At 39.1% G+C, this 20521-nt stretch overlaps 1 protein-coding gene across 1 annotated transcript; it reads right to left on the bottom strand.

Moving 5' to 3' along the window:
* Positions 1-709: 709 nt before the first annotated feature.
* Positions 710-9237, bottom strand: LOC134934051 (olfactory receptor 6F1-like). Its single transcript, XM_063929566.1, has 2 exons — positions 9159-9237; positions 710-1644 (listed from the first exon to the last, which is right to left on the bottom strand). The coding sequence occupies exons 1-2, from the start codon at positions 9235-9237 to the stop codon at positions 710-712; spliced, it is 1014 nt and encodes a 337-aa protein (XP_063785636.1).
* Positions 9238-20521: the final 11284 nt, after the last annotated feature.

The raw sequence follows: 20521 nt of genomic DNA, 5'->3' as shown, positions 1-20521 counted from the left end.
GAACAATTCCTTCCAGCCTTGTCTCCTTGATAATGAAAGTGGATAAGTTTGTGCTGATGAGCCTGTCCCCAAAGATGCTGCTGGTGGAGGATGAATAGTTACATAGTGTTTGCAATAAAGCACTTTTGTGGGTGGGTAATTCTTTTAGGTTTGTCCTTCTGTGAATTAGCAGGTATGAGAAAGCTAAGGGGGTTGAGCCCAAAAGCTTCTGGAAGATTACCTGTAAACAGCTGCCAGCAACCATCTCTGACCCTGCCACATCAGATGCGATCAAGATAGGGAATGCCCAGCTTGCCATGATCGCATCTGAGGAGATGATGGTGGAGATGTACTAAGCTATGGAGTGTGATAAAGTGGAGAGATAAAGTACCAGCCAATCAGCTCCTATTTGCCACATTACAGGCTGTGTTAGAAAAATGTCTGAGCTGATTGGTTGGTACTTTATTTCTCTCTGGTTTATCACTCTCCAAAGCTTAATACATCTGCCCCTGTATCAGACTAGTGGTCACCCGCTTTTTTTTTAAGCTAAACATTTGTTAATTTAGTATATTCAATTCACCACTGTTTCTAGTGGTAATGCTGTATGTCATTCATACCATATGCCATAAACATTACCGTTAACTCAACTGACATATGCATATTATCCTAAACATTTGTTTTGAGTCTTTTCCCCCTTATATTTTGCGCATCTTTCTCTAATTAAATGATGCTAAATTATATTATATTTCAGTCTTTCAAAAGCTCTCTTGAAGTCTTTATTCCTCAGGCTGTATATGAATGGATTAAGCAATGGTACCACAACAGTATAAAGCAGTGATAATGCCTTGCTGGCCTCCAATAATTGTCCTTTTGATGGAACCATATACACCAAAAAGATAGTCCCGAAAAATATACACACAACAGTCAGGTGGGAGCTGCAGGTGGAGAAGGCTTTCTGTCTCCCGCTGATGGAGCGGATGCTTAGGATGGTGGTGATAATATACACATAAGAAACCGTTATAATGGTGAATGGACAGATGACAACAATAATGCCAAATAAAGTTGCATGAATTTGAATAAGTGATGTATCTGTGCAAGAAAGCTCTAGAATAGGAGGGAAATCACAGAAGAAATGGTCAATAACCATTGGTCCACAGAAGCCTAATTTATAAATATCTATTTCATTCACCAACAACAACAAGAAACTTAATAACCACGATAAAATGACAGATTTTGCACAAAACTCTTTGTTGATTATAGCGTTATATCGCAGTGGGTTACAGATAGCCAGATATCGGTCATATGACATTACAGCTAGGATGAGAAATTCTGATGTCTCACAGTTGGCAAACACATAGAACTGTAATAAACAGGCCCCGGGTGACATGGAGCCACCATCATGCAGGACAATGTGAAGCAAGTTAGGGAGAACGTCTGTGGTCATTAGAATGTCCAGTACAGACACTTGTGTGATGAAGAAATACATGGGAGAGTGGAGATTTTTGCTAACTGAAACTAATATAATGATGATAACATTACCGCATATAGTTACACAGTAAATGAGGAGCAGGAACAGAAACAAAAAACTGTCAAGGTTGTGAAGATTTGGAAATCCCAGGAGAAAGACGTGTGATATATTCTGCGCATGTATAATGTGATCAAGACCTAAAGTTAAAGCACAAATTATCACATTAGTATTACCTTTACATTTATTTACTTACATGAAAAGTTTCTATAGCACCCCCAGTTTTGCAGGTATGTTTGTAAAATTGGTTGCATACAGTAGCACAGATGGTGTTATGGTTAGCATTACTGCCTCACAGCACTTATGTCATGGGTTCAATCCCCACTATGGCCCTAACTGTGTGGAGTTTGTATATTCTCCCCGTACATGTGTGGGTTTCCTCTGGGGTACTCCGGTTTCCTCCCAAAATCCAAAAATATACAAGTAGGTTAATTGGCTCCCAACAAAATTAACCCTAACATGAATGTGTGTACACGTGGTAGGGAATAAAGATTGAAAGTTCCACCGGGGCAGGGACTGATATGAATGGACAATTATTCTCTGGAAAGCGATGTGGAATATGTGTGTGCTATATAAATAACTGATAATAAATAATAATAATAAAAATAATACAGTGCTTAGATGTTGAATTTTTCACACAGGAGGCCATATTGAAATGGTTAATCTGCATCTAGTAAAAGTCAGGTGCAATTTTATATGGGGAAACCTATGATTTGAAAAACGGCTCACCAAGCATGATTGCTGTTTCCTGAAGATGCTCAAAATGAATGCCCCAGTCCTTGGACTTTTGGATGCAAGACCGTAGACCCGGACAGACACAAAGTTTGCTGCAGCTGCGTACAAATCAAATTTAGGTACAATTAGATGTTTTGACAGCAAATAATAATATTTTTTATGATAACCTGCTCAATGTATCATTCTCTTGCAGAACCTGATAGGTGCTGTAGGATATATAGTAAATGTAGAGGCAATGCATGCAAATATTCGAACAAAACAAACCACTTACTGTACTTGCCTTTAAAAATATCTTCTTGTTCTCTGATGAGTATTTGCAATGTTCAATTTATTGGCATCATTGAGTCAATTTATTCTATACAATATCTAAGAGTCTCTGCATTATATTGGGTTCCCGTTCCTGTATGGTAATCTGGTGATTCTATGTGGTCCTCTGAAATTCCTTCATAAAGGACCTATAGATTGAGCCTTAATATTTCAAACATCTAGATATAGTTTCATGTTTATTATTAAAGATGTGTGCAGAACCCAATGATTTGGTTTTGGTTCAAAGTCACCATCCTGCTTTGTTTTTTAAATTGGTTTTTGGCAATACCATGATCAAGCATTTTGGATTTCTTTTAAAAATTGATAAAACTCTTAAATCATGTCATTTGGACCTTTTTTGTTGTAGAGTATTGTAATCATCAATAAAATTCATTTCCAGTGATAAATTGAATTTGAAAACATGACGCAAGATTTGTTTTTTAGATCCAAGATTACAATTTGGTGTGGTGACAGAAACCTTCCACTCGAAACCTCAAAGTGATCCAAGCTGGGAATAGATTTGACTAAGAACCCCAAAAGTCAGGGGTGTTTGGCTTTCAGAAAATCGATCCACTGATCTCTACTTATTATACTACTTTTCAAACTAACAACTTCTGCCTATCAAATTATCATATGTGCACTTTTTAAAATACAGTATGTTTAGGTCACTAAACCTACTATGTTTTGAGCAGGATATTATTAAGTATACATTATTTGCTGAGCATTTGTCATAACACATGTTGACATTTGCAGGAACTCCATAATCATTTTGGGATTATTTCTATATGTCTTATGTTTTTACTTAGATTTTTTAGAGGAAAATAATTTTATTCAATCCATTGTAGAGAATGGCTTTATAATTTATTATCATATAAAAAATGTATATTTGTGTCATCCCCAAATTTTGTACATCTGCCAATAAATCTTGTAGGAATTTGCATCCAGTACCTAATTTCCCTAATTCAGTTCAATACATTGCTCTATGTATGCATCTTCTAAAATATTTCCAACAATCATCTATCTACAGTATATATATAAATGCGAAAGCCCTCACTGACTGACTGACTGACTGACTGACTCATCACTAATTCTCTTACTTCCCGATATGTTAGGAAGATGAAATGTAACATAGGTTTTGTTCAGGTGGGAAATAGGAAAACTACGTAATCAGAAATTTAATAACCCTTCCCAAAGAACATGAAAATGAGGTTGACATAATGACGTCATTACCGATGCGTGGCTTGCGTTGGCACCTCCACTGGGTAGAATGTAATAGACTAAAAAATGGTCTTGTCACTTTTTACTGTATCTGCTACTGGTGCTCCTCGGGTAATGTCTAGATCAGTGGATTAATATTTACTTACATTAAGACATCTCAAATTTACATCTCTATAGATTTACCAAATTTTTAACACTCATTTGTATGTACAACCGTGACAATCAGAAACTGCTGTGTGAAGAACGGGTAGAACAGCTAGTAAGGTATAAAGATGTGTTATTGAAATAGTATTTAGAACAATACTGCATTAGTAATGTTAAAAAAATTATATTAGTACATAATGGTTCTGTTAGCTCTGGAGTAAGCTGTAGGCAGTATGAAACATGATTCAATCCGACATTCCTTATCAAACCACCTAAAATCTTACTCCAATTGATGGGCTTCATAGTCTTTGATATAAATATACGTTGATAAATAATTACTAAGAACTACCAGTTTAATGTCACCCCTTAACAATAGATACAAGAAATAACTAAAGACTGTTACTGTCAGTCTCATCCTACTCAGAGAATCATTATGCATTGCAAGCCTAAAATAATACAGTTACATTAACAATAATACTGTATCTGATTAGGTTTATTTAAAAAAAAAGAGTTTAAGATGATCTGTTGCTGTTACATTCACTTAATATAAAAAAAAAAAACTACAGTAGTTTCTCATAATAGTTATAACAAAATAATTTCAATGAAGGTCCTAATTACTAATTATAAGTAAATGTTTACAAGATTTAAATGCAACAAAATACCATCATATTATCTTAATAAGCTCATTGAAAAATAATTGTTTTATATATGTATATATATATATATATATATATATTTATAAATATATATATATATCCATCCTTCCATACCTTCATACATACGTGCATACTGTACATCATAAACTGCCCATCATTTCAATTAATGATGCTTCCACAGACTGTGTTTATTTTCTACGTTACAACCTGGGAACACATCCAGAATTTTGGGAAAAACAAGAGTCATAATAATGTTTGTATCACAAAAGCTTGCCTGAGAAATCTACATGGTGCCCTGTGTGATTAGACCTTAACAATGAGAACATTATGACTATGTTGTTGATCCTATTCAACTATATTCAAAACTCTAAAATAAGATCAAATAACATAAATCCTCTAATTCCGGATTTACTAAATCACCTGGGAAAGCTTTTAAAGGACGCTTCTTTGTAAGACATTTCACAAACATTTCTCACCAATGAATCATGTATTATTTCACTGAGGTGGTTCTCAGTTAACAAACCCATTGTCACAGCCCTCTATTATACCATGTCAGTTGCGGCTCAAGTGATCTGGTTAATCCGTGGAGACTCCACTAAAACTCTGCTGTGTGTGATGTAAGTAGTCTGCAGGGACGTGAATGATTTAGGCAATTTTTCTGAAAATAAATTAGCAAAATGTACTGTACAGTCTAATCTTAGAAGAAGAAGAAAAAAAAAAAAATATATATATATATATGTATGTATGTATGTATATATAATGTACACACACATATGCTTCCAGAAAGAAAGGCACTCAAGAGCAAAAATAAATTAAACATGAGTATTGCCATTGATCCAATGTTTTAAGGCTGGAAGCCTCATTATCATTGTATACACATCACAGGAGTATATATATATATATATATATATATAGATATATATATATATATATATATATACACAGTATATATATATATATATATATATATATATATATATATAGTGGCTGGGGTAAAGGAGAGGCAATGGTCATTGGCCGGCCGGAGAGGGTTATATGTCCTTGCTCAGTAATCTCATTATGCTATGTATAGTACATGAATTACTACTATGCAAACTGTATTAAAGGAGACTGTCAAGATGCATAGTAATAACATAAGAATTATCCAGAAGCTTTTAATTGTAATCACAATACCTATTTTTATTTAGATGTGTATTACAGTATTTGAATATAATTATTATTGCTAAAAAGTCCAGTGTGAAACAGTAAGTGGCATGCTTCACAAGAAAGGTGCTTTCCCTGCCCTACCACTACTCCAGTCATACTGTACGTATAATTGAGTTTTAGCCTTCTTATATGCCACATTATATCATAAACCTTTAGGATTAGGGAGACTATATAAATATTTTTTATAGTTTTTGTTTTGTTTATAATACTTTATACTATGTATCTAATCACCATTCATTGATTCCTATATGTCAACTATGCAGAAAAATAGTGCAGACTTCACATCATTGACAGTCATAATTTATTAGCCTAATAGTTTTCATGTATGCAAATAGCCAAAAAAGGCCTTGAGTTAATGTTAGCTTGCTGTCTAGCACACTTTCAGGTGTGAAGCTGGTGCTCATGGTAGTGGCATGTGGTTCATATGCTTTGGGTGCAGTAGCTACACTCTGGCACTTCTGCATTGAATGTAGGGGAAGCTGCCACAGTACAGAGCAATGATTTAAAGAGAGGTGGGTGCAGAAGGGTGTTTTTGTTTAATTTGGGTAGCATCAATGAGTTCAGAGATTATTGGGTGTTGTGAATATTTGCTCTCAAACACTGGAAAACTGACTGACAAAAACTGTCATTCAGGCTAGGTTTACCAAGCATGGTCAATTGACCATTTTTAAGTTTTGAAGCTTTGCTGCTCTGTTGTATAGATACCTATGGCTACAAAATGTTGTGAATTTTAATAATTTGGGTGATTCTATAAAAAAGAGATAAAATGATTTGTCAAAAACCATAAGAAAATCAAATTTTAGCTTTTTTTACCTCTCTTTGGGGCAGATGTACTAAACCTGAAGAAGTGATAAAGAAGTGATAAGTGGAAGGTGATAACGCACCAGCCAATCATTATGGGTTTGAAAATGAACAGTTAATGTAGGAGCTGATTGAATGGTGCGGTATCACCTTCCACTTATCACTGCTCTATCACTTCTCCAGACTTAATGCATCTGCTTCTTTATCAGGAGTGGTCATATGCTCCGATGTTTAGTTGTAGTAACAATGGAAAAAGTTGATGATTTAATTTGTTGATGTTTGTTTTGCAACCCAATACCATGTCTGATGCTGTTAATCCATATATGTTTGGTAAATGATACATTTCGTATGCAATTAATCTACATTTGTATACATTACCATAAGAAGTGACTTGCTTGCACATGCTGCACATTTTTGGTTTCCAATTCTAAATATTATGTCTGGAGGAGAATAACTCACTCTCTAGCTTCCAAAAAACTCTGTGGAGCTAACAAAGTGCAATTTCCACATTGTTGCGCTGAGCGCGTTTACTTGAAGGTGCGTAGGGACAGCGCTGATTTTGCTGAGCTAAGCTGCAACAATCCAGCCACATGCAAAGTTATAACTTACACATCACTCAGTCCTTCTGCATGCTATGGGGTGTCAACATGCCACGCATATGAGAATGTCCTCCCGATGCCAACATTTTGGAGACTCCACGTGACATTTCTCCTGCCCACTCCGGAGAAAAGGAATCTAAATCTGATGAGGAGAATAGTAATGAGGATTTTATACCTCAAAAATTAAATTCTGATGGGAATAGCCATCCTATTGTCGATCAAAATGGTCATGGGGATTCGGAACAGTGTTGAGGACAGGAAAGTGTTTTTGTTTTTCTTCATTATTTTTTTCTTGTTTTCAAATCAGGTTATTGTATTTTGCAACAATTTGTGCATGTTAACAAAAGTTAATTTTTTTTTTAATAAACAGTATTTTTTTGTCAGTGTACATATAGATGTAGCCATGCTCATCCAGCCTATGAATCGGCTGCAGGGGCACACACGCCGTGCCTAGGCACAAGTGCGCCATAGCATGCCGACCTGCCCATTTATTCCTATGGGTGCACGTACTAAGGCCCTCATTACGAGTTGATTGCTCGCTAGCTGCTTTTAGCAGCAGTGCAAACGCTAAGCTGCCGCCCTCTGGGGGTGTATCTTAGCTTAGCAGAAGTGTGAACGAAAGGTTCGCAGATCTGCTGTGAATTATTTTCTAGCAGTTTCTGAATAGCTCCAGACCTACTCCTAGCTTGCGATCACTTCAGACAGTTTAGTTCCTGTTTTGACGTCACAAACACGCCCCCTGCGTTCGGCCAGCCACGCCTACGTTTCCCCAGACACTCCTGCATTTTTATCTGACACGCCTGCGTTTTTTCACACACTCCCCGAAAACGGTCAGTTACCACACAGAAACATCCACTTCCTGTCAATCACGCTGCGGCCAGCAGTGCGACTGAAAAGCGTCGCTAGACCTTACTTTTTCCTTCATTATGCTTTATCCTTCGGCACCTTTAGAAAAATGTAGTTTAACAGTAATATTGCCAAAATCATCATTGTCATTCAAAACAAGAGTCAACAATGGAAGGAAAAAAACAACAGTCAATTGACTCCTGTTAGTAAAGGGAGGTTTGAGGTTGTATCTGGTAAAGCTAGTTTTAAATCATGAATTTAACCAACAGGTGTCTTTCCTAGCTGGTCCACTAGGTAAGTGCAAACACAAGGCAACTTTTTTTTAAACACATAGAACCTGCCCTCACCTGCTCTTGTCTCCCCTGCCGGGGTCAAAAGAAACAGGTGGCTCTCTGGGGCCCCTCCCAATAAACAAACTTCCCCAAATCTTTAAATCAGGGACTCAATTCCCCTTGTGGTCCTTGGTGTCTGTAGTCACATGGAGATGGCAAAAGAAAGTGCCCCCAAGGGTGTTGCTCTGGCCGGGTTTATTGCACAAAGTCTTGAAGTCCCACACATGAGACATCTCCACCTCCACTGTTTGCTGCCATGTGTCCCACGTTGGGTACCATATGTGAAACCCTACTGGTACTGTGGTACACTTAATTGGGATATCTGAATACAGTGTCTCACCCCTTTGCGGCTCCTCTCTTCTGTTCTGGCTACACCGTGGGTATAGCGTCCATGACCAGCAGGGCCCCCGGAATACACGGGTGCTAAGCACAAAGTACCTGATGGAGGGAACACACATGAACAGCAAGTGCATGGTTACGAGCTCTACTTTGCCAACTTCCTCCAGCACAATACTTGCAGCAGATGGTATATGCTGTAAACTTAAATCTTGATGGTTACAAAAGGTTAGATATACAGTAGTTTCCACTTCAAACGAACACCTCCAGCACAGTATTACGCATGTGACACAGCAGCGATGTTGCTGGGTACAGTAATCCTACAGCATGTTATTCCAATAATGACACCATACTACATACAGGGGAATCCAGATCCGAAGTTTATCATACTCGTCTCAATCAACATAGGAGACTTCTAATGTACGGAAACATCACAATACTCAAGGACCCTCTCTACTTCCGTTACCCCACATACCTTCCTCCGGCATGCTAATGTCATCTATATTCAAGGACTCTGCTCCTAATACATATACCACTATCCGTAGACCTTTCATCTTCACCTTATGCAGGCCATAAACCCTTCACTGCTGGGCTCTTCGACTTAAATATACGGTTACTAAAGCCTCCCCTCTAGCCTCGCTGCCACTTTGCAGCAACCCCTCACTTACTATGTGGCACTTCTCCAGGGGCTATCAAACATAGATCCAGTGTTACACATCACATAGACACTCACCCTCTCACACATGGGCTGTCTCTTCACAGAAGACCTCTCATCTTCCACTGTGGCACTCACTGGTCTGCTGCAGGGTTACATTATACAGGAGCACTCTCCACTGCACATTTCTCACTGCAGGTACGTAACAGCCAAAAGCAGTCCCCCTCTTGTCCTCTGTCAGGGGTCTCTCTCTCTCTCTCTCTCTCTCTCTCAAACTGCAGGCTCTTTTACTCCAGCTGCAATCACTTGCATGATGCAACATAATGCCTCTCCCTTGCTATCTGGGGGCACATGGAGGGGGCCTCTATAATACAGGGCTTTCCCCTTCTCTTCAGATGGTGGGGCATTTCAAAGGGGGCCCTTTACTTATTGGGCTTTGCCCCTTGCATTAACTGTGCCCTCGTGGCAATGCCGTGCACCCCCTAATGCCAGGGTACCAAGGGACCTCCTTCCTCCCATCTCGCGGCCCCAGCTAAAATGGCCGCCACTCTCCTTTCAAACTGCAGCTGCGGGTGAGATGTGTCACTAGGCCACACCCCTTTTATGCCCGTAAGGCCATGCCCCCTTTGCATCTAGCTTCCCCCTGCACACCTGGTGATTGACTGGTGGTGACATAACCAAGAGGCGGGGCTTAATCACGGCAGTGCTGTGGGCAGGGCTTAGAAATGGGGCAAAGCTTATTCCTGATGCTAGCACCGGCCCAGGATACAATATATCTAAACCTCAGTAAATCTTTCCAGTGCATTCAAATTTCAATACTGAATGAATGTAACCCCACTGAATGTTTTTATATGTGTATTTTATAAAGGTCAGTCATGTGCATATGTTAAGGTTGAGTTTATAGGGGCTCTGGGACAGACTCACTCATGGCTGTGCATGCAGATAACCAAAGTCAATAGTGCCAAATGCATTGACTTCACAATAAAACTATGATGAAATAACAGACTGCACTCCTTATGAGTCGAGGTGTTTACTGTTAGTCTGCAGCTTTGAAAACAATCAGGGGATCCTCTACCCCTGCAGGAAAGGGGTATGCAATGGATAAAAGGTCCCAGTGCATGATTAACAGTTTTCAAATGGAAGGACAATTTATATTTTGCATAAACAATTTATTTGTTATTAAAAAGGAAAGTTTTACACAATTAGAAAACAGCAATACATTAGTAAGACTGATACCGGTATACACAGGTAGGATGGGGAAGGGTAGGGGGAGAAAGACTAAAAAGATGGAAAGAGAAATAATAAAAAAAATATTTTGTGTGTATAAAGACAATTGTCCCTCAGATGCTTTACTGGCTAACTATGAAAAATTGAGCAGGATATGTCCTTTATAGGAAATCTGTTAAGGGTGAGGTTCCGTATTTGATCAGAAGAATTCTTCCTATAGGTATAAAAGTGACTGGAGATAGGTTTTGCTGGCAAAGTCAGGTAGGGTTACCTGTTGATGGTCAAACCTAGCCCGCAGTATACACTCCCTCCAACGGGTTTCTCCTGCAAAGAGGCTTCCTCAGGGAATTGGAGATATGCTGACCCTTTCCCCTGGTCATATTATATACCTATGTTGGTCCAATAGCATCGTGGCACTGTTCATGCTCATTATTTTATCACATCCGCTTCCTGTGACAGTATCCCTGTAGCTGTATTTCTTCCACCCCAAGATAACATCACTACCGCCCGGAGACCACGTCATTTCTGCCTTTCATCGCATCAATAAAGCCATGTTAGTTTAGCCCAGAGCTGCATCACGTGTGCCATATCAATTTTTGCACTGCCGCATCTTAGTGTATAGCATCCGTTTCATATAATGGTCCTCCAGTGGCTATGTTGCTTTCGCCCCTGGTCAAGGTCACTTCTGCCTGGTGACCGCGTCATTTCTGCTCATCAACACATGGTTTGTATCTTGTGATTTCCACCCGGTTCCGCATCATAGGCGCTTCATCACTTCCACCCATTTTGCAGTGCTTAAGTTGGCTGATCGGAAGCCGTATAACTTCTGGGCTCCCGCTTTGTTTACATTTTAGGTGCTGATGTCATCATGCACTTCCATGCCTGGGTCAGGTAGAGCATAAGGTGGATGACCTCATCTCTTGTGTATGTCCCAGATAAAATTAAAATACAATAAATTCTAAAAATAAAATTAAAAAAATAAAAATATATAAAAATTAATTAATATTAAAATTAAAGAAGAAAAGAGATAACAAATTGGTTAATGAAAAGGTAAAGATAAAAATATACAAAATTGTAATTATAGTAACTATATTTTCATGTTAAGACATAAATAAGAATAAAAATGGGTAATGGTAGGTGGTGGGTAAGGTAAAAACATGATGATAAGCTTAAGATGAAGGAGGTAAGTTCAAGAAAATATACTGTGTATAATAAAGTATATTTATTTTTGTACAATAGTTTAATCGTCTATGATATTAGGAAAAGGTTCATAAATTATGCATTCTAATTATAATAAATTATTAATCTCAAAGTCTATATTTAGTTCTCTTGGGGTCAGAGTATCCATTTAAAAAATCATTCTCGATTCTTCCTTTGAGTGTAATGCATTGTGGTCTCCACCTCTCCAGTGTTCTCTCACTAATTTGATGCCCACGAAATCCAGAAATTCAGTTTTACTGGCATGTTACTCTGTAAAATGTTCTGGTACAGGTATGCTATGATCTTTTTTCTTTTTTTTGGAAATTGCACAGGTGTTAATTTATAGGTATACTTAATTTTCATTTTGTTTTTCCAATATACTGCAAACCACAGGGGTGTAAGTATATCACTGTGTGTCGCATGCCATTTTACCCTTTATAACAAGTGTGTATTTGGTGGTGGTGGAAATAACACTCTTTTTCGGTTTGTTACTTCTTTGGCCTGTTTTTTTACATGCTGCACACCTTCCACAGTGGTAGAATCTGGGTGTGTTGGATCCTAACAAGGGGGTTAATTCTGAGTTGATCGCAGCAGGATTTTTGTTAGCAGTTGGGCAAAACCATGTGCACTGCAGGGGAGGCAGATATAACATGTGCAGAGAGAGTAAGATTTGGGTGGGTTATTTTGTTTCTGTGCAATGTAAATACTGTCTGCTTTATTTTACACTGCAATTTAGATTGCAGATTGAACACACCACACTCAAATCTAACTCTCTCTGCACATGTTATATCTAGCCTCCCCTACAGTGCACATGGTTTTGCCCAACTGCTAACAAAATTCCTGCTGCGATCAACTTGGAATTACCCCCAAGGACTCTGCTTTTTCTATATTGTAAATATTTTTCTGATGGCTTCTCACAAGATAATTCTTTATGGTAGGTGCCCTTCTATATACAATTCTAGATTTTTTTGTAGAATTAATTTGAGTTCCTCATCTGCCTGAAGGATATGCCAATGTTTATTGATACTACATTATGTGTAGCCACTCTGTCCAGAGTAGTTAGTGATAAAAATAACTACATATTTCTTTTCTTTTGTTTTCTTGGGTCTTTATTGTAGAATGTCTTTCTTCTCAAGATTCTCTATTCTTGTTATTTCCTTATGTAGTAATTCAGAAGGGTATGCTCTTTCTTTAAAGCGGGAAACTAGATCCGATGATTGAATCTTGAAGTCATAATCTCTGGAGGAGTTCCATTTTATTCATTGTAATTGTCCTCCTGGTATATTGTGAATCTATTTTTGTGATGATTACTGGATGCATGTACAAATTGATTGCAATCCAATGGTTTAGTGTAGTTCTTTATTTCGATTTTATTGTTGTGTATAAAGATCGTAAGGTCAAGAAAATCAATTTCTGGTTTATTGATTTCGCTGGTGAATTCAAGATTAATGTTATTAGAATTTATGATTTTGATGAAGTCTTGCAGAGCGGTCTTGTCGCCTCTCCATACAATAAGGACATTGTCTATGTAGCGTGCCCATAATATCAAATCATCTGCATATCTGTTATATGTCCAAATAGTTTCGTTTTCCCATTGTTCCAGGAAGAGATTGATGTACAATGGGGCAAATTTGGTGCCCATCACTGTGCCTTTATCCTGTCTAAAATATTGTACTTTGAATCTGAAGTAAATATGTGTAAGAATAAAAAGAATCCCTTCCATGATGAAATTAATCTGGATTTGTCGCATGTCTGTTGATTCTTCTAAGATTTTCTTTACATTTTGGCTTCCTGCAGTATGTTGGATGCATGTACAGTATAGAAGGATTTTATATCACAAGTGGCTAAAAGATAATTATCCTTCCTTTCTATGTCTTTGACAACATTCAGCACTTTGGTGGAATCTTTCAGGTAGCTTCTTTGTTTCACTCTTACTGGTTGTAAATATGAGTCTGTGTGACCGGATAGATTTGCTGTCAGCAAATAACAGCCGGCTACAATAGGTCTTCCGGGTGTAGTGGTTCAGCTTTTATGTACCTTGGGGAGGTGATAAAACATGGGAATTTTCGGATGTTGTGGAATGAGATATTCATATTCTCTTTTTAATAATATGCCAGTATCGTTACCTTTTTGTGAGGAATATGTGTAATTCTTTTTGGTAATCCATAGTAGGATTGAGTTTTTCATATGTCCCTTCTCCTGCTAAGGCTCTGGCCGCCTCTTTCTCATAATCACCTTTGTCGGTGGATTTAATCACTATTTCTTTAATCTTGTTTAGGTCTTTGATGGCTCTTCTTTCATTATTTGTGATATTTGATTTTTGTCCCTTCAGTTGGTTATGTCATAATCAACCAAGTTTTGGAATGTATTGATATTTCCTTTTCGGTGAGATGGATAAAACTTGGATTTTTCTTTACAAGTTGAGCAAATAAAAAGTGAGTCTTGTTGATGATCCTCGGGGTCTCGTCCTCGAAAATCATATTCTTCCTATTCCTAGCAAAAAAAATAATTCAAAGTGATCTTCCGAATATATTTTTGCAGATCTATATATTTGTATTTGTTGGTGCAAATTGTATTCCTTTACTGAGTACCTTGAGTTGATCTGTGGAGTAACATAGTAACATAGTATCTGAGGTTAAAAAAAGACAATTGTCCATCGAGTTCAACCTATTTGTGGTCTCCTATGCATGATGATTTGACTAAAATTTCTGACTGATGCTGCTGTCAGCCGTTACATTTTATCTCTATTTATAGTAACTATAATGCATGACTATGCACCATGCCCCTGGATATCCTTATCCATTAGGAATTTATCTAACCCATTCTTAAAGGTGTTGACAGATTCCGCCATTACTACTCCCTCGGGCAGGGAATTCCAAACATGTATTGTCCTTACCGTGAAAAAGCCTTTACGCCGTATTGTGCGGAATCTCCTCTCCTCTAACCTGAGCGAGTGTCCACGAGTCCTCTGTGTTGATCTAACGAAAAACAGGTCCCGCGCAAGCTCTGTGTATTGTCCCCTTATATATTTGTAGATGTTGATCATATCCCCTCTTAGTCTCCGCTTTTCCAATGTAAACATGCCTAGTCTTTCAAGCCTTTCCTTGTATTCCATCGTCTCCATGCCCTTAATTAGTTTGGTCGCCCTCCTCTGTACCTTTTCAAGCTCCAGGATATCCTTTTTGTAGTACGGTGCCCAGAATTGTACACAGTATTCAAGGTGTGGCCTCACTAGTGATTTATATAACGGGAGTATAATACTCTCGTCCCTAGCATCAATACCCCGTTTTATGCATGCTAATATCTTATTAGCCTTCTTTGCTGCAGTCCTACTTTGGGTACTACTGCTTAGCTTGCTATCTATGAGGACACCTAAGTCCTTTTCCAGTACAGAATCCCCTAATTTTACCCCATTTAGTAGGTAGGTGTAATTTATGTTCTTGTTACCACAGTGCATTACCTTACACTTGTCTGTGTTGAAGCGCATTCTCCATTTGGCTGCCCATGCTTCTAATTTAACTAAGTCATTCTGAAGAGACTCGGCATCCTCCTCTGTATTTATAGCCTTACACAATTTGGTATCATCTGCAAAAATTGACACCATGCTCTCTAGACCTTCTGTTAGGTCGTTAATGAAAATATTGAACAATAGCGGTCCTAATACTGAGCCTTGCGGCACACCAATTAGCACTTCAGTCCAAGTTGAAAAAGATCCATTAACCACAACGCGCTGCTTCCTATTATCTAACCAGTTTTTGACCCAAGTGCATATTGTGCTTCCTAGCCCTGATTCTTGTAGCTTGTAGATAAGTCTCATGTGTGGTACAGTATCGAACACTTTGGAAAAGTCTAAAAAGATTACATCCACGTCTTTACCCTGATCTAGGTTTGCGCTTACTGTTTCATAAAAGCCAAGTAAGTTGGTTTGACAGGATCTGTCCTTCATAAACCCATGTTGATTCCTTTTAATGACCTTATTGGTTTCAAGGAACTTCTGAATACTATCTCTTAGAATACCTTCCAATACTTTCCCCACTATAGATGTAAGACTAACTGGTCTATAATTACCTGGTTCAGCTTTACTTCCCTTTTTGAATATAGGCACTACTTCCGCTATACGCCAGTCTTTGGGAACCATACCTGATATAACTGAATCCTTAAAGATCAAAGATAGACTTCCGCTTCCGGTTGCATGCAGAGCACAGCGTGATCGTGCTCCTCCGCACAATACCCGGCATTATATAACTGTTAACGGCTCCTGGAGCCTCCACAGCCTCGCTACCCGGCATTCCTACATCGCTCTCCCCCCGATGGAGAAATTCCTGGCCTCACCACCTGCCGCTAAGCACCCGCCGGGCCGTCAGGAGAAGCGCCGTGCGGACCCCACAATGGCGCCGGACGCTGAAACGGCTCACAGTGTCCCGGCCTCAAAGAAAGCTGCAGCTGAAGCAGCAGACGATGCAAACTTTCCACAGGTACGTCGTCCGCCAGACTCCCCAGCAACTTACCAGGACATAGTAGACGCTATTAAAAGCACTATGACCCCCCTGCTAACACAGGCTGTAGCGGACATCACACAACAGCTGCACCACTTGCACTGACACAGAACACCGTGTAGCTTCGGTCTGTCACGATATGTCAGAGGCTCAGCGAGCTATTTTAAAACTACAGAAGGAAAACCATCAACTGTGGAACAAAGTAGATGATATAGAGAATCGCTCAAGAAGATCAAATATAAGAGTGGTAGGAATACCGGAATCCATTAAAGGCCCAGCCCTGCTCTCCTTTGTATCTGCCACACTTCCTCAAATACTAAAAATTGAGTCAGAATGCAAAGACTTAATAATTGAGAGGGTACACAGAATCGGCCCTATTCCTAAGCCACATGAAAAGAGACCGCGTGTAGTTATCTTTAAATGCCTTAACTACCTTCACAAGGTAGCTATTTGGAAGGCCTCTCGTCAGATACAAAACCTCTCATGGGAAGGCAAACGCATACATCTATTCCAAGACTTCTCAGTAGAGCTCACGAGAGCTAGAAAAGCCTTTACTCCAGTATGCTCTGAATTGGCCTCAGCTAAACAGAAATTTGCCCTCATGTACCCGGCGCGTTTGTGCATATTCTTCTCAGACAAACATTATGATTTTAACACACCGGAAGATGCACGAGCATTCTTGAACGAGGATCAGCAGTCTCAAGCCGACGATATATCTGATATACCACCTGCTCCCAGTGATTCTCATTGATAGTCCACTTCACAGAATATATATATACCGTTGTATAAACTGCTGCATAACCTCTTCTTCTAAAAGATTACTCCTCCCCCACTTCAGCTATGCAGTTCTCCACAGGATGCTCACCTAGTTATGTTATACCCCCGATCTCTACCACAAAACTCACAACCCTCTCTGGCAGCTAATACCCCTTATGCCTGACTATTTATGCTAGTCCTATGGTAATATAGATATGGAAGGATCAGACAATACACTGCCCTAATGACATACGTAAGAGGTCTGACAATTTTGATGTCCATATAAGGGTATTGGTGCACCTGTTATGCTCCGTTATGATGTTATGTTAAACTTAAACACTATGTTTAGTGTTTTGTTTTTATATTCTTTTTTCTCCTATTTGCGGAAGTATCGCGCATTCACGCATGCGGATACAGCTGTAAATATGAGGTATGTAACTCTGATATGCCTATGCTCCTTTCTATCTCTCTTGTCTTGTCCCCCCCACTCCTCTTGTTCTTCCCTTTTATGTTCCTGTTTCCACTACAGGATTTGTTGCGAGTTCCTTAGAATGTCCCCCTGCCAGGAATTAACTACATGCCACACGCTGACGTAACTTCATTGCGGGTTGGCTCTCTGAATGCTGGGGGTTTTGGCACTCCAGCCAAGTGACGCAAGGTATTAATATATTTAAATAGACAAAAATTGGATATTGCATTTATTCAGGAGACGCACCTTACACATCAGGAAACACTCAAACTACAAATGCTTAATTGGCGCCTGTTAGCCTCTTCTTCCTTTAACTCAAAATCCAGAGGAGTAGCAATTTTGGTTTCTAAATCACTCCCACTAGAGATTATATCATCTGATTGCGATCCAGAGGGCATATATGCCATAGTCACCATAAAATTATACTCTAACACCTATACCTTATGCTCAATCTATGCCCCTATCTCCTATTCTAAAGCTTTCTTTCAACTGATACTATGTAAATTATTACCCTTTTCCTCTAACAATCTCATTATGGGCGGAGATCTCAATCTGATCTCACACACACATTTGGACAGATCCCATTCTAGAAGATCCCACCACTCACTACCAAAATTAGGTATCCCCACGATACTGTCGACTCTACAACTAATTGATGTTTGGAGGGCCCTACACCCCACAGACAGCGGTTACACTTGTCTATCTTCCGCACACCACTCCTTATCCCGGATAGATTACGTCACTCTCTCTAATAACTTATTCTCCCAAGTCCTGGACTCAGGTATAGAACCAATCATCTTATCTGACCATGCATTGGTATGGCTTACAGTTAAAACTCAAAATGAGAGATCTACACATAAGACCTGGAGATTCCCGGCGCACCTTTCTAAAATTCCTAGATTCATTAACCATGTAGTGCACTCATGGGATGAATATCACGAAAATAACAAACAACACCTAGCCACTAATCCACCGCTATACTGGATGTCTGCAAAGGCAGTTTTGAGGGGTTCGATCTTAAACTTTGAATTTAAGGAAAAAAAGAACTGTTCTAAATCTTACCTCCTACTCCAAAAATCCCTCACAGAAGCCTATTCAAACTATAGCTTACAACCCACCCCTGCCAACAAGTCCATATACCTAGCAGCTAAAATAAAATTTGAGGAAACCCTCCAAGCCTTATCAGACAAATCACAATTCTACTCTAATTACCACTTTCATAGATATGGCAACAAAACTAGTAAGTTATTGACCAACATTCTTAACGGGACTAGACACCCTATGACAGTACACCCCCTAATTCAACCAGATGGCACACATACTACATCCAACAAACAGATCTCCCAAAACATGCAACACTATTATACAGACATATATTCACATCCTCAGACACCCTCGAATATTGACCCTTCTAGAACTCCTCCAACTCTTAATTCCCCCCGATCCTTATGGGACACGCTTACATACCCCCAACCTCCTAAAGATTCTAATAATTTGTTAACACAACCGATCACTCTAACTGAAATCACTCAGGCCATGAAAACTTTAAAACCAGCGAAAACACCAGGACCAGATGGCTTCAGTGGAGATTTTTATAAATTATTTGACAAACGTATAGCCCCAATTTTAGTATCAGTCTTTAACTTTATCCTCTTCAATGCAGCCCTTCCCCCCTATTTTAATTCGGCAATTATCAAATTAATTCTCAAACCCGGTAGAGACCCTGCACTATCTGCTTCATACAGACCCATCTCCTTATTAAATTCTGACTACAAACTCCTTACAAAAATTTTAGCCACCCGCCTCAACCCTATCCTCCCTTCAATAATACACCATGACCAAACAGGATTCATCAAGGGCAGACATTCACTTACAAATATTCGTAAGGTTTTGGCAGCAGTACACATGGGTAGTGGGGGAACAGGTGAGTCCAGTGGAAAAGCAATTCTATCAATTAATGCAGAAAAAGCATTTGACCTAGTACACTGGTCCCACTTGTTCCTCACTATGGAGAGATTTGGCATTCCACCCACTTTTATCTCCTTTATTAGAACACTATACACAATGTCATCCTCACAAATCTCATGCAATGGATTCCTGTCTTCCCCCTTTCCAATTCAGAAGGGTACTCGGCAGGGATGCCCCCTGTCACCACTCCTTTTTGATATAGCGATCGAACCTTTAGCTATCGCCCTTAGATCCGCATTAGACTTCACTGGCATTAACGTTTCCTCATTGGAATTGAAAGTGTCCCTCTTTGCAGACGACATGTTACTCTTCATATCTGACCCAGTTAAATCCCTCCCAGTGATATTAGAGATAATATCATCTTTCAGCTTGATAGAAGGTTATAAAATTAATGTTGCTAAGTCCGAAATTCTCCCCATATCTAAGCAATCTCCTGACTTCCAATCCTTACCGATACTGTCCCAATTTCGCATAAAAACCTCTCAGCTTAAATACTTAGGTGTACAGATCACAAACGAATCTCACTCCTTATATTCAGCTAACTTCCCCCCCCCCTCCTTACAAAAATCTATTCTCAACTAGATGGGTGGTCAAAACTCCCTCTATCGCTACTAGGCAGAGCAGCAATATTGAAAAGTGTAATTTTTCCTAAAATATACTACCCCTTACAATTATTACCGTGTGTCATATCCAAACAAGACCTTAGCACCCTCGAGAAAAGAATTTCACAGTTCTTATGGCAGGGCAAACGTCCTAGATTAGCCCTAAAAAAGCTATACAAACCAAAGTCAAACGGTGGTCTCAGCATTCCAAATTTTGCACTGTATTCTATCACGACTCAATTCAGGATAATAGCAGATTGGCTTATGGAAACCTCAAAGTTCACTGATAAGGCGCTTGAACAATGCTTATTTTATCCATTTTCCCCAGGAGCTTTACTACACACACCTGCCCATTTAATACCTCCACACATCACAAACCACTCTTTATTTAGAGCAACATACAACAGCTGGATCAAGTTGAGTAAAAACCTCAAATTCCCACACACATACTCACCTTTCTGTCCA

The sequence above is a fragment of the Pseudophryne corroboree genome, chromosome 6 (assembly GCF_028390025.1).
Source record: "Pseudophryne corroboree isolate aPseCor3 chromosome 6, aPseCor3.hap2, whole genome shotgun sequence".
NCBI classification, from domain to species: domain Eukaryota; kingdom Metazoa; phylum Chordata; class Amphibia; order Anura; family Myobatrachidae; genus Pseudophryne; species Pseudophryne corroboree.
Note: the sequence above shows the minus strand (reverse complement) of the source record. Positions and strands in the feature narration are given on the sequence as shown.